Source organism: Papio anubis, chromosome 12 (assembly GCF_008728515.1).
Source record: "Papio anubis isolate 15944 chromosome 12, Panubis1.0, whole genome shotgun sequence".
In the NCBI taxonomy this organism is placed as follows: Eukaryota; Metazoa; Chordata; class Mammalia; order Primates; family Cercopithecidae; genus Papio; species Papio anubis.
In genome coordinates this window covers 58,275,109-58,289,959 of record NC_044987.1, presented here as the reverse complement: position 1 = coordinate 58,289,959, position 14,851 = coordinate 58,275,109, and the positions used below count along the sequence as shown (strand labels likewise).

General features: G+C 37.0%; 1 protein-coding gene across 5 annotated transcripts in view; it reads left to right on the top strand.

The window, feature by feature from the left end:
• UVRAG (UV radiation resistance associated) overlaps positions 1 to 14,851 on the top strand; it is a 329,716-nt gene that overhangs the window by 175,385 nt on the left and 139,480 nt on the right. For all 5 annotated transcript variants that reach the window (XM_003910437.5, XM_031653097.1, XM_021926331.2 and 2 more), the window contains one exon: positions 14,096 to 14,180. In XM_003910437.5, coding sequence (XP_003910486.4) covers positions 14,096 to 14,180 — 85 coding nt within the window. The remainder of the gene's footprint in view (positions 1 to 14,095; positions 14,181 to 14,851) is intronic.

Genomic DNA, 14,851 nt, shown 5'->3' with positions numbered 1-14,851 from the left:
ACGTAATGTGCCATTAAATGTAGTACATGAATTATTTACCATTATTTTATTTGTTGCATCCGTTTGTGGTTTCCTGGTTAGTTTTTGGTGTATTTTACATAGTTGACATTGGTGGATGAATGAGACGTAATAGGAAACAGAAAATCTACTGTGGCAAGAGTGTATTTGGAATGTGAATAAAATAAGTCATTTTTAGCAAGTTTTAAAGTTTTGACCTATATGAACTGTTCAAGGTGCACAGTGAACCTATATGTGTACTGTTCAAGGACTACACTAAATATTCATGTCTTTTAGGCATGGTATAATACCTGGGATATAGTACACATAGAATAAATATTTGTTGAATGAAAGCATCATGCTTATGCTTATTGGTGTCATGTCATGGGTATCATTGCTAAAGAAAGACTTCTCTAACTTCTAGTTTAGCATTCATGTGGGAAGACTGATATTCTTATGAGAAAGACTGCAGAAAAAGTATACGTTGTTTGGCAGTGATAAATATCTGCATTCCAATACAACTTGCATATTGACATTTATAAATGAGAGTCAAAAGGAATAATGCCATTTAAAATCATGAAGCATTATGATAAAGTCCATTTGTCTTTGTTAGAGTGGCCCCAAATAAATAGACAGTCGTTTTGTACGTACAAGGCCTGTTTCAAAAGATTTCATCTTCTGTGAAAAGACACATTTCTTACAGTGCTTTGGAAGTACCATCAACTTTTACTGTACTTACATTGCCTGCTACCTGTGGCATATGTTTCTGCATATCTTACCTTTTTAAAGATCATTAACTTTCAAAATGAAAACACTATAAGGTTTTGAAGGGTTTAGGGACTTTTGACCTTTTCTAGTGAGAGTAATAATAGTAGCAATAATGTATCCAGTACAGTGCTTATTACTATAAATATGTGATACTGTTTAATTACTACAATGACTTTATGAGGTAGATGCTATTATTATTTACCTTTTATAGCTGAGGAAACTATGTCAGGGTCAGAGAGATTAAGTAACTTACTTAAATTCATGTAGCTAATGAGAGGTGATGTTGGAATCTATTGATTCCAAAGCTCTCAATCACTGAATAATACTACATTTTTATAACTAGTATGATATATAAAGCCAAGGGATATATTTTATTCTAGAATATGGCAAAAATATATGGAGATATAGTTCTTTAACTGTTTCTGGTTGTATATTTGCCTATTAGGATGGAAAGAGGTCCAGGATGTCTATCCTTAGATTATAAGCAAATGAACCTCTAAACGGTTGTATCTATACCATTTATAAGACTGAGGTTTAATAATAATTGCTCATATTTAGAGAATAGGAGCTTGTATTTATATTTTATAGAATGCAAGCTGGTATTAATTGCTTTTATATATAGACTATTAGTGCCAGGAAATGTCATGTTTTCTCTTCTTTACCTAATTTTGTCCTCATAGTCCTATACATTAAAGATACTGTTATTATCCTTCTAATGATAAAGATACTACATATTAGTACCCAGTTTGCAGATGAGGATGATTTGTCCAAAGCCACATAACAAGTTATGTGCCCAAAGCCACATACATAGAAAGTTATGGCAGAGCCTGTGTTCAGAGTTTCTGCTGCCTAACTGTGCTGCAAAGGGAGGTTATAGAATTTTTGTAGATGTCTCTTCTAGTATTTTAATTCTGACAGCCAAATCAGTTGCACAGTCTTGAATCTCTGTTTTACCCTGCAGAGAAAGAATGGTCATCTTCAAGTTAAATATGTATTTGTCATGGTGGGTCACAATCGTTGATTTTTAACACCGACTTTGTACTTCAAGTGCCCTTTTCTCACTTTTCTATATGTTTTTGAGATGAGAATTACTTTGTATTCCCCTGGACTATTAGAATCCTCAGAAGGTTAGGATCTAATGTTGACACTCTGGTTCCTAACATAAATAGGAGAAAGAGTGCTGCTGCTGGCTTCACTCTTACTCCCATTGCGAATGTTTGTGGGCTGTGGGGGTTCGGCACTGGGGAGTGGGGAAGAGGGGATAGCTGGATACAGATAACCACATTTATTTACTAGCATAACCTGGTCTAATTTTTGGGGACCTGTGTTCTTCATAGTGGTTGTGCTAGGTAACCAGATACATAATTATTCTTCAATATTCTATTCTAAACATACACTATTATATGCTTGTGTTGAACATTATTCTTGTACAGTTACATGAATGTACTATTTAATGAATCTTAAGCCAAGTTAAAACATTTTAGAAGCACCATAGTCACTGGTGTTTGGTCAGCGAAGGTAAAAAAGGTATTTGTCTCTTGCATTTGCAGCTTTGATTTAGTTTGTTTGCTAGGGAGTAGTGAAATGATTTGCTAATACAAATATTACTAGTGGATTCTTACATATTGTGCCTGGCACTTGGTGCTTATCTAGGTACTTGGTTCTGAGTCCAAGAGCTCAGGTAGGATATAAAGTCAGTAATAGATCATATTTAATTGTGACTTTGCTACTGATTCTTCTGAATGTCCGCAAAGGAATTATTTACCGTCTGCATCTTTTTACACATCTGTTTAGTAAGGATAGCTGCTAATAATAGTGACATAGGAATTAATTTGTGTAAACAGTTGGAAGAAACCAGGTGCTTGTATTTTTGTCCATGAAAATTTATTGCAGCAGGGTGATTTATTGGCAAGTGCCAAAAAGACAATTTTTATCCATGCTGCTGACTTGCTGAGTGGTCACATAACTCTAAAGGGCCTCATTACTTCACACTCAGACGTTTTCCCTTCCTATCCCTCAAAGGTAGTGGTTCTCAACTTGTGGTCTACAGCAACTTCCAGCTGGGTCATGAGCTGATCTTTTCAGTATTAATGTTTATTAGTGTATATATTTTCATTTCTGGAAGGTATTAGTAGTTTAACTTAGGATGTTTAATAAAAACCAGATTTCCCCTCAGTAACTCAAGCCAAGTAATCTTCCCATTAATGAATTCTGTGTTGCTTTACAGGGTCTTTTGTCCTGACACAACCACCAAATCTTTGAAAAGCAACACTATCAAAATTAGTTTGCTGGAAACTTAGCTAAAAAAATGGTATGAAATGTTGGTTTTAAGGAAATGTGTTCAGTAGAATGTAGATTTCTTATTGTATTAGTCCATTTTTGCATCACTATAAAGAAATACCTGATGCTGAGTAATTTATAAAGAAAAGAAATTTAATTGGCTTGTGGTTCTGCAGGCTGTACAGGAAGCATGATGCCAACATCTGCTCCTGGTGAGGCCTCAGGAAGCTCACGGTCATGGTGGAGGGGGATGCCAGTGCAGGTGTATCGCGTGGTGAAAGTGGAAGTGAGGGGGGCGGGAGAATTGCCATACTCTTTTAGACAACCAGGTGTCCTGTGAACTACCAAAGCAAGAGCTCACTATCACCAACGGGATGGCGTTAAGCCATTTGTGAGGGATCCATCCCCATGTTCCAGTACTTCTCAGTAGTCCTTCCCTGCAACATTGAGGATCACATTTCAACACGAGATTTGGAGGAGCACACATCCAGATCGTATCACCTATAAACAAATGTTGATTAAAACCCAAGAATACTTCAGTGGTGCCTGGGAAGTGGTATTAACTTTATAAAAGGAGAGTTCTCCAATCTTTGTGGGAAGAAGCTACTTTTAATACAGTTACTTTCTTGATAGTAAGGATAACCATACAGTTAAAAAGTGCTTATACAAAAGTTCTTATATTTGATCCTTAAAGCATCTCTGAAAGCTAAGTAGGGCAGATGTTACCCTCATTGTATATGTGAGGTACTGGGAAGTTAAGTGACTTGGCCAGGAACACACAGACAATTAGGAGCAAAGTTGGGATGTGGACCCAAATTCAACACAAATTTCAACTCTAAATTCTTTGCTTTTCTTAGTATTCTGTACTACCTAAAACTTTGTAAAACATTCATTTGAGTCCCACATAAATCACATGAAGTAGAAAACTTTTATTGAAATCCTGTAACATGCAGATATTTTAGTTTTGGTATATTATTAATTCTTAAAATAGTCTTAAGATATAATTTTTACCTCCTTTTCCCAAATCAGGAAAAGATTTGAGAGCTGAGAGACACTTTCCTGAGGTCCCAATTAAGTGACAGATTCCAATTCAAACATTGGTTTATCTTGCTCCAAAGCCTGTCTTGTTTCCACTAAACAAAACGTCATTACTGCTTTCTCTAGTATATGTCCAGGTCAACTCACAGTTTGCTGTTTTTCTATTTGGCCTGTGAGGTGTTAGCTAGAGAACTTTGTTTTGCTTTATTCCTTTTTATTACAGTATGACTGAAGTGAATTTTCTCCAAAGAGTTCTTTGATTTGGGTCTGCCATTTTCCAAGTTTGTCCTTAGACAGGTCATTCAACGTTTTGAGCTTATTTCCTCTGCATAAACAAAACAAAACAAAACAAAAAATTCTGAATTATACAGTCAAGATTTCTTTCAGCTCTATTAAGATTTTGGTTATCTCAGAAAGGTAGGACTGGTGGGAATGATGGTGATCTGTTCACCTTTTTTTATGCATCTCTTTATTGTTGTTATTATTATAAGTTTAATGCTGATGATATATTTTCCAGCATTTTATAAAAGGTTTTTTTTTTTTTTTTTTTTTTAAATATTTTTGACCCAGGTGTGTCTATGACCGTTGCCTGTTTAATACTGAAAAGCCATTTGGTGGGAATGACCTGTTAGAGTTCTGTAACTAGCCATACTTTTCTCCTATTTTACTTTGGCAATTAAGAGCAAAAACAAACACATTATTTTGGTGACATAGTGAATAGGAGAGGTCAGATATGTCAGATTTTGTTGCTCAGATTTGGGGAAAGAAATTACTCTTGGTAATTTCAGTGAATAAAAAGTTGTTGCCAAAAAATTTTTTTTTTTTTTTTTTTTTTTTTTGAGACGGAGTCTGGCTCTGTCACCCAGGCTGGAGTGCTGTGGCCGGATCTCAGCTCACTGCAAGCTCTGCCTCCCGGGTTCACGCCATTCTCCTGCCTCAGCCTCCGGAGTAGCTGGGACTACAGGCGCCCGCCACCTCGCCTGGCTAGTTTTTTGTATTTTTTAGTGGAGACGGGGTTTCACCGTGTTAGCCAGGATGGTCTCGATCTCCTGACCTCGTGATCCGCCCGTCTCGGCCTCCCAAAGTGCTGGGATTACAAGCTTGAGCCACCGCGCCTGGCCTGCCAAAATATTTTATGTGAAGTTCCCATCAGTTGTGATCGTTTCTTATTGTCATTTTGAAAAAACAAAACAACAGCAACAACAAAAAAAGAGTCATTAAGGTGACCTACATATGTAGTTTGTTCTATTTAATTAGCTTCTGCCTGGTTGGTAAATTACTGTTTTCCTTTTGGTCTGCATCTCAGATAAAAGAAGAATCACATGGTATATTTAAATTGATACTTTAATTTCTATCAGAAGGTCATAGATTTCTATTTGAAGTTGTAAATACATTATTAAGTCTTATATAACAATTTTTTCCTTTTCTTAGATCATACAGTTACTTATGAAAAGTTATTTCTCAGTTTTTAAACTCAAAATATATTTATTTGAAATGATGACAAAATGTAAATTTTATTAGTTTATATGTATTCTGATTTTTTAAATAACCATCTGACAGAAATTCTTAAATAGACTTCTTCAAAGTTATTAATATCTGACTTTCAAAAAAATGTCTGGACCTGAGGACAGATTCTCCCTAGGATTTATGCTATTAGCAATAAAAGCCAGACAACTTGTGGCAGGGGTAGTTTGGGGAAGAGGCAGGTAAATATGAGCCCTAAGCAAACTTCTGATTTTATTTCAATTTCCATGTAAGTAATTTATTCCAATTAATGTCTTATTTGGTTGTAGGAACGGCAGACTGTCAGATTTTAATCTCTCTTTTTTTCCCATGGAAGGTATAGATGTGTAGAAATATGCCACCTGACACAATTGTATATTGGTTTGTCATAATTTTTTCTCCACTTACTCGCAAAATGCACTGGAAGTAATGTTTACAAAAAAAAAAAAATTTTACATTTAGGTGGTTGAACATAGAAGTAAAAAGAGAGCATATGACTTATAAAGGAAGTAGAAAGAGCATTGATTTTTATTTTTCTGCATATATGCCCATGTCAATTCATTTATTCATCATTTGTGGAACACTTACAAAGAACCAGACATTGCAATTAGAGTCAACTTGGCGGGTGTGATAAATATGTAACAGAAGTATATAGAGGGTACTGTAGGAACACAGAATATAAACATATGAAAATCAGAACAGCAGGTAAAGGAGGTGACACACTGAGCCTAGAAGAGTATACAGTATTGTTCTAACTAGGGGTAGAAGGTGAGACCTTCCAGGTAAAGGGAACAGTTTGTACAGAGGCATGGAAGTAGCTTAGGGAATTGTGAGCAATTCCAGTAAAGCTTACTGGGGACGGGCACAAGAATGCAAATGTTAAAAATGAAACTCTCCCCATTTTACAGATGAGGAAAATGAAGTTCAGAGTTGAAACGTGTCTAGAGTCTTGAATGTAGCACGGGTAGAATTTCAACCTAGATCTTTCTGATTCATAAGTCCATGGGCTTTCTAAATACAGTTCACTGCCTTCCATAGGATCTGCTTATTGTTCTTAAGAACTAATATTAGCTCTGACCTCAGCTGTCAAGCCAATTGTGTAGAGGTATGAAAGGTATCGTTTGTTTTACATTGCCTGTTAATAACGAAGCCTATCAGTTCTATAGGGGAGAAATAAAAATACTCTCTTAGCACTAAATGCAGAGAATAATTTAGTTTCTTATGTGCAAGATATTAAATATCATAATGAAATAAAGTCACTTGTAATTTTGCAAAAGTTACAGCAAGAAATATCTGTTAACCCTTGAGAAAGGCAGCATCATAAATCATAGTACAGAAAAGGCATTTCTGCAGGGAGGGAAGCTAAAGTACTCCAAGTATATTGCTTTTTGGTCATCTGACTTAATGTAGAAAACCCAGAAGAATGACAATTTATTGGTTTTAACTGTAATTTTGACAGGAGCTGGCCATTGGCCAGTCTCAGATCAAACTCTGGTGAGAGAGAACCAAGAGTTTGTGTTTTGTTTTGTTGCGGGAAGCAAGATTCATAGTCCTTAGCTATTATATTTATAGGAGCCGACATTGACATTTTGCTATTAAAATTATATTGCCTGACTTGTTTTCTTGCTTAACAGAGAGGCTATCTGATTTAACAGAGTAGAACACTGATATATGCCTCGACAGGGCCAAAGCAGTTTCGGAAGATGCTAAACCAAGCTCCGGCATTTGTGTTCCCTCTTTCCCAATGACCTATTGATGTGATAATAAATATAGATGTATAAAGAATGAAACCATGGTGCTGGTGGAAACAAAAGAGGATGTCATTGGAATAGCAAAGGTTTTGGCACAGTTCTCAAAGATACAAAGTAAATAGGACTGTTTTGATGAATAAACTAAAGCAGAGAAAAACTGCAGCCTAGAACACAAATAGAAACAGCTGCAGGTAGGGTTCCTGATAGAACCATCAGAGGCTTCAAGCTTGGAATTTGCCAGTATTGAGATCAAGAATTTACTAGAGCAATAATCAGGGTAGTTGAGCCTGTTGGCCCATTCTCCTCCTTGTGTGCATTTGGAGCAACTTTCTATAACATTTGCTATAGCTGCTTTCTAAACATAATGGATTATTGACCTGGTTAGGTCCCATGATGTAAGTGTTTGACATGGTAGAAAGTCTCAGTAGAACCTAAAGCGATTGGACTTTTATAGCCAACCCAGAGGAAAACATGAAAGACAGCTCTACTCAGGAGTGAAATACCTACCCAAAATAAAATCCCAATGTGAAGCTCCCTTTGACAGTTACAGTAATTCAAAGTAAAAGTATACCTTCTCCCAGCATATATACCCAGAAGGGAAGCCTAATTGTCAACAGGACCAGCTCACTTATACTAATGGCACTAAGGGGTGAGGGCTTTTATGGAAATAAATCTCATAGCTCCGAAGGAAACCTATGCCAGTGGTCTATACTAATCAGTCTAATCACTTATTCATGGGTTTGAAAGGAGCATTAAGGATCATCAGATATTTGAGGAAAACAGCATGAATGAGACCAAGTTGAATAAACAGAATAACTGACCCAAAATAAACAGACAATACAAGAAATGGAGAACTTTAAAAAAAATCAAATTAATATCCTCAGATTTTCCTTCCAGCCTCTGCCTAAGATGTAGGTGGAAGGAGTTTCACTTCTACCCTAAGAATAAAGAAAAAAAAAAAAACACTGGATAATGTACAAAGTCATAACTTTTCCTAAATCCATCAGAAAACTAGGATCTCAAGGCAACCAAGTAGCTTGAGTATAAGGAAAGACAGACAGCCTCCAAGGAGAGATTGGTTGTAAGCACTGATTACTAATGGCAGAGCATGGGAAGAAGTGGGGCTGCTATGTAATAATTGAGCTAAAGCTTTTAACAAATCGTTACTGACCAAGTGTGGACTAATAAGGCAGATTTTACCAGCTTTCAGTTTCTTTCGCATAGACCTCTATTGGAGCTTCACAAGAAGGATTGAGGACAGGTTAGGAAATCTTTGTTCTTCTGCGGGTAATATGTCTTTTTTCTATGGCTGCCTTGGATATTTTCTCTTCATTTCTGGTTTTCAGTAGTTTGAATATGATGGTCTAGGGGTGTGGTGGAGCAAGAAGGAGGGAGGAAGGGAATATGTGTGTTTTCAGGTGGATCACCTGAGGTCAGGAGTTCGAGACCAGCCTGGCCAACATGGTGAAACCCCATTTCTACTAAAAATATAAAAATTATCCAGACATGGTGACAGGTGCCTGTAATCCCAGCTACTGGGGAGGCTGAGGCAGGAGACTAGCTTGAACCCAGGAGGCGGAGGTTTCAGTGAGCTGAGGTGGCACCACTGCACTCCAGCCTGGGTGACAGAGTGAGACTCTGCCTCAGAAAAAAAAAAAAAGAAAGAAAGGAAAAAATAGATGATCAACTTTCTAAAGCAAAAATAATGGTGTTTGTGGGATTATAGCATACATAAAGTAAAACATGGAAGAATTTGAAAACTGGGAAATGGAAGAATTGAAAGTATACTTTTTTCAGTTTTTTTTTTTTTTTTTTTTTTGAGACAGAGTCTTATTCTGTTACCCAGGCTGGAGTGCAGTGGTGCCATCTCGGCTTACTGCAGCCTCCGCCCCCTGGGTTCAAGTGATTTTCCTGCCTCAGCCTCCTGAGTAGCTGGGATTAACAGGTGCACGTCACCACACCTAGCTAATTTTTGTATTTTTGGTAGAGATGGAGTTTCATCATGGTGGTCAGGCTGGTCTTGAACTCCTGACCTCATGATCTGCCCGCCTCGGCCTCTCAAAGTGCTGGGATTACAGGTGTGAGCCACTCTGTCCAGCCATATTTTTAGTTTTTTTAATGCTCTATGTGAGGTGGTATAATATTACAAGTTGAATATTTCTAATCAGAAAATCTGAAATCCAAAATATTCCAAAATTTAAAACTTTTTGGGTGCCAACATGATGCTCAAAGGAAATGCTCTTTGGAGCATTTCAGATTTCAGATTTTGGAGTTTAAGGTTGTTGAACCAGTATGTATAATGCAAATATTCCAAAATCTGAAAAAAAATTAAATCTAAAACACCTCCCATCCCAAGCATTTCGGATAAGGTATGCTCAACCTGTTTTTGAAGGTAGACTATGCTTAATTAAAGATATATTTTGTGAATTCCTGGGCAGCCAGTAAACATTTTTAAAGAGATTAAAACATAAGCCAATAGTGAAGAAAAATGAAATTACTAAAAAATACTCAATCCAATAGCATTTAAAAAGAGAGAGAGAAAGGAACAAAGAAGAGATGGAACATACTGAAAACAGCTAGCAAAATGGTAGATTTTAATCATAGCAATTTTTATATTAGGTGTAAGTAGTCTGAATATTCTAGTTACAAAAGAGATTGTCCAGATTTGATTTACAACAAAACAAAAACAAGACCCAAATAAATACTGTCTACAAGAAATCCACTTTGAATATAAAGGTAGATATATCACCAGGTGTGGTGGCTCACATGTGTAGTTCTAGCACTTTGGAAGGCCAAAGCAGGAGGATTGCTTGAAGCCAGGAGTTCGAGACCAGCCTGGGCAACATAGTGAGACTCCATCAACACACACACAAAAAAACTTAAAAATTCACCAGGCATGATGCATGCACCTGTATTCCTAGCTACTTAGGAGGCTGAGACAGGAGGATTGCTTGAGTCCAGGAGTTGGAGGCTGCAGTGAGCTAAGATTACACCACTGCACACGGCACCATAGCCTGGGCAACAGAGTGAGACCCTGTCTCTTAAAAAAAAAAAAAAAAAAAGGAAAAAAAGAAAAAAGATAGATTAAAAGTTAAAGGATGGAAAAAGATGTACCATGTAAATAACAGTCAAAATAAAACTGTAGTGTCTATATTAATATCTGGCAAAGTAGACTTCAAAACAAGGATTATTACCTGGAATAAAGAGGGATATTACATCTTGGTGAAGAGGTCAGTTCACCAAAAGACATAACAATTCTAAATAAGTGTGAACATAGCAATATTGTTTTAATATAGATAAAGCAAAAATTGATAGAATTGAAAGGAGAAATAAGCAAATGCACAATTATAGTTAGAAACCACAACACTCATCCTCAGTGATAAAGAGAAATAGAGACAAAATCAGTTAAAAGACATATCAATTTTCTTGACCTAATTGATAGCATACCACTCCACTGAACACTAGCAGAATATGCATTTCTTTCAAGTATACATGGAACATTCAGTTAGACCACATTTGGTACCATAAAACAAAGACAAAATAATTAAAATCATACAAAGTATGTTTTCTCACCAAAACAGAATAAACTACCAGTTACTAACAGAAAATATCTAGAAAATTCCAAATATTTCTCAATTACACAGTATATATATTATAAACCATGGGTCAAAGAAGAAATCACAAGAAAATTGGAAAGTATTTTGAAATGAATGAAAATGAAAATACAGCATTTGAAGTTTGAGGTAAATTTATAGCATTTGATGCCAATATTAGAAAAGAACATCTCCAATCAATAATGTAAGCTTGTATCTTAACAAATTAGAAAAGAAGAGCAAATTAAACCCAAGTCAAATCGAAGGAATGAAATAATAAAGGCCAATAATCAGTGAAATTGAAAACTGAAAGAGTAGAGGATGTCAGTGAAACCACAAGGTAGTTCCTTGAAAAGATCGCTAAAATTGATAAACTTGTAGCCATATTAACTAAGTAAAAAGAGAGAAAATACATATTATCAATATCAGGAATGAGAGGGGACAGCACTACAGATCCTACAGAAATTAAGATTGTAATGTAGTATTTTAAAAAACATGATGGTAACATCTCACAAGGACTCTAATGAGGCAGGTTGAAGAGAGTCCCACTGGCTGAATCTGGGATCACTTAAGCACCAAATAATTATGTACAGTAATAAGTTACAAATCATTGAAAAATAAAAAGGAATTAATGATTCTGTACTGATAAGGTATAGTTAATAGAGAAGACAGACTCCTACTTAGAGAAGAATGCTGAGTGCTGACTGATAATTATGGAGGAATTACTGAAGTTGGAATATTATTTTTCAGCATTTGTAGTAAAGATTAATTTAAACAGAAACTATTAATCAAGCTCATTCTGGGGAGAAATTTACATGAGAAGCAGGATGTGTGCATGCTCTTAAACATGGACATCATTGCTTCCAGATATGATACCCTTAGAAGGACACATCATCAGTCATGTAGTATTCAGGTTGGTAACATAAAACCTGAACAACCCTTGTAGAGCTTGAGTATACCATTGCCTCAGTATAATTACTTATTTTGAAGTGACTTTTAGAATTTAGGTTGAGTTTTCTGAAGTATCTTCAAATACTTAATTCTTCTCTATCTCACCCTAAATAACCCAAACTGCTTCAGTTTTATTCCAGAGCCCACTCCTGTGGAACCAATAAGCTGTATGACCTTTCATAGAGAAATGAATGTGATGTGTTACATTTTAACCTATTCGTTAGCTGGTTAGGATATTTTTTAAAATTTCCTTTTTACCACATTGCAAGGAATTTTCTTTTCTTTTCTTTTCTTTTTTTTTTTTTTTTTTGAGACGGAGTCTCGCTCTGTCGCCCAGGCTGGAGTGCAGTGGCCGGATCTCAGCTCACTGCAAGCTCTGCCTCCCGGGTTCACGCCATTCTCCTGCCTCAGCCTCCCGAGTAGCTGGGACTACAGGTGCCCGCCACCTCGCCCGGCTAGTTTTTTGTATTTTTTAGTAGAGACAGGGTTTCACCGTGTTAGCCAGGATGGTCTTGATCTCGTGACCTCGTGATCCGCCCGTCTCGGCCTCCCAAAGTGCTGGGATTACAGGCTTGAGCCACCGCCCCCGGCCAAGGAATTTTCTTGAGGGGAGGTCATGTAACAACATATTCTAGAGTCTTCTGAACTGAGGAGGGGGACACTTATTTGTGTTTTGAAGCCCAGATCTGTCTTTGGTCCCTATTTGTGGTCTTGTTAACACTGTTTGAGTTGAGGCAGCCTAATTTATCTGGGATGAAGAATGATATGGCACATTTCTCTAGTGGTAGAAGAATTCATATATTTTCTGATGAAGTATGTGGGGGTAGAGGGTGTCAACCTAAAAGTCTTAAAAAATCACTGAGGTGAAGATTTGGGAAGAAGTTATATTGTGGGCTGAAAAGTTGTGTTCCTTGGTTAAATTCTTTTGGGGTCAGAGTTCCCAACTTACTGGTCTTCATAGCACGTTGAAGGAGAAGAGAAGCGTGCTTAAATATATTGGGAAGGCCGGGCACTGTAGCTCACACCTGTAATCCTAGCTCTTTGGGAGGCCATGGCGGGCAGCTCACAGCTTGAGCTCAGGAGTTCAAGATCAACCTGGACAACATGGTGACCCTATCTCTACAAAAAATACAAAAATTAGTTGGGCACTGTGACATGTGCCTGTTGTCCCAGCTACTCAGGAGGCTGAGGCAGGAGGATCACCTCAGATTGGGGAAGTTCAGGCTGCATTTAGCTCTGGTCATGCCACTATATTCCAGCTTGGGCAACAGAGAGAAACCCTGTCTTAAAAAAAAAAAAAAAAAGGAGAATTGAGGTATGAGGGTATTATTTAAAATGTGAAATATTCCTGTAATTCACATTCATGGAGTTAAATTTTATACAGCTCTAACTCAGGTTATCTGTCATCATGTAAAAATAGTTGAAAAATCAAAATACACATTTCCTATTCACTATGATTTTCACTAAAATACTGATTTTTTGGGGGGGGGATTGTGTGGAGACAGAGGCGCATTCTGTTTCCCAGGCTGGAATGCAGTGTCACAATCTTGGCTCACTGCAACCTCCACCTCCCAAGTTCAAGCAATTTCCAGCTAATTTTTGTATTTTCAGTAGAGATGGGGTTTCATCATGTTAGCAAGGCTGGTCTTGAACTCCTGACCTCAAGTGATCTGCCAGCCTTGGCCTCCCAAAGTGCTGGGATTACAGGCATGAGCCACCGTGCCCGGCCTAAAGTAATGATATATATGAGGAAGATGACAGTTCATAAAAACTACTTACATTTATCAACTATATTTTAGTAGTCAAAATACAGGTACTTTTTTACTCTTTTTTAAAATATACTTTCAGTAATGTTATTCTGTAGCATTTTTGGTTGGAAAGGAATTAACTACTCATTTTTTTAAAGTGAAGTCTGAATTTTGGTATCTTATCAATTGCTGACCATCTTTCTCAGTCAGTAATTGAGAAATATCTATAGGCAGAGAGTCTTAGGCGTATACTCTTAGGCTCCTGCCAGAAGCTGGACTTGTGTGAAAATTGGACCAATAGGGAAGTTTATTCTAGCTCCTCTCCCCAGAAGATCTCTGTACTCAACCCACTTTCCCTAACTCTTTTTATTTCCCTCTCACAGTCAGGGATTTGGCTTGGCCTCTTTGGTTGTGATTGAGTAATCCTATGTTACATATGGAATTGTCTCCTTCCTTTTCTTTTTAGGAAGTGCATTTTCAGCTGAGCATCTCAAACTTCAACTCCAGAAGGAATCCCTAAATGAGCTGAGGAAGGAGTGCACTGCGAAAAGGTAAGTGCACACTGAGAAGAACTGCTGGGAGTGTGGAGTTTACTGTGAGGATAGATTTGAAAAAGTAGCATTCTTTAAAACTGCTGGTATTAATTTATAGTCCATATACCTCAGTAACACATTTGTTTATTCAACACATATTCATTAATTAGGCACCTACTCTGTGTCATGCACTGTGCCAGAGGTTAGTTATGAAAGCTCCTAGTATGTAGTTATAATCAGAAACATGAACACTATCTGAGTTTCTCAGGCCACAGTATCATGGTTTAATGTTTGAATTTCTTCCTCCTGTCTTCTACATGCAGTTTAGCTTATAGGTTTTTTTTTCAATAATTTTTTCAGATTTACTCCTGCTTGTCGTTAGCTCGTTTGAATTACTTCAGCAACTTGATTATCTCTCTAACATCAGTCTCTTCATTTTTCCAGATTGTTCTCCATGCTACTATCAGAACTCTCCTCTTAAAATACCATTTTTACCTCATTTTTTGTCTTTTTTTTAAAACTTGGAGAAACATTTCATTCATTCATTCATTCATTCATTCATTCATTCATTCATTCATAGACAGGGTCTCACTGTGTCACCCATAGACAGGGTCTCACTGTGTCACCCAGGCTTGAGTGCAGTGGTACAGTCATAGCTCACTATGGCCTCAAACTTCTGGCCTCAAGTG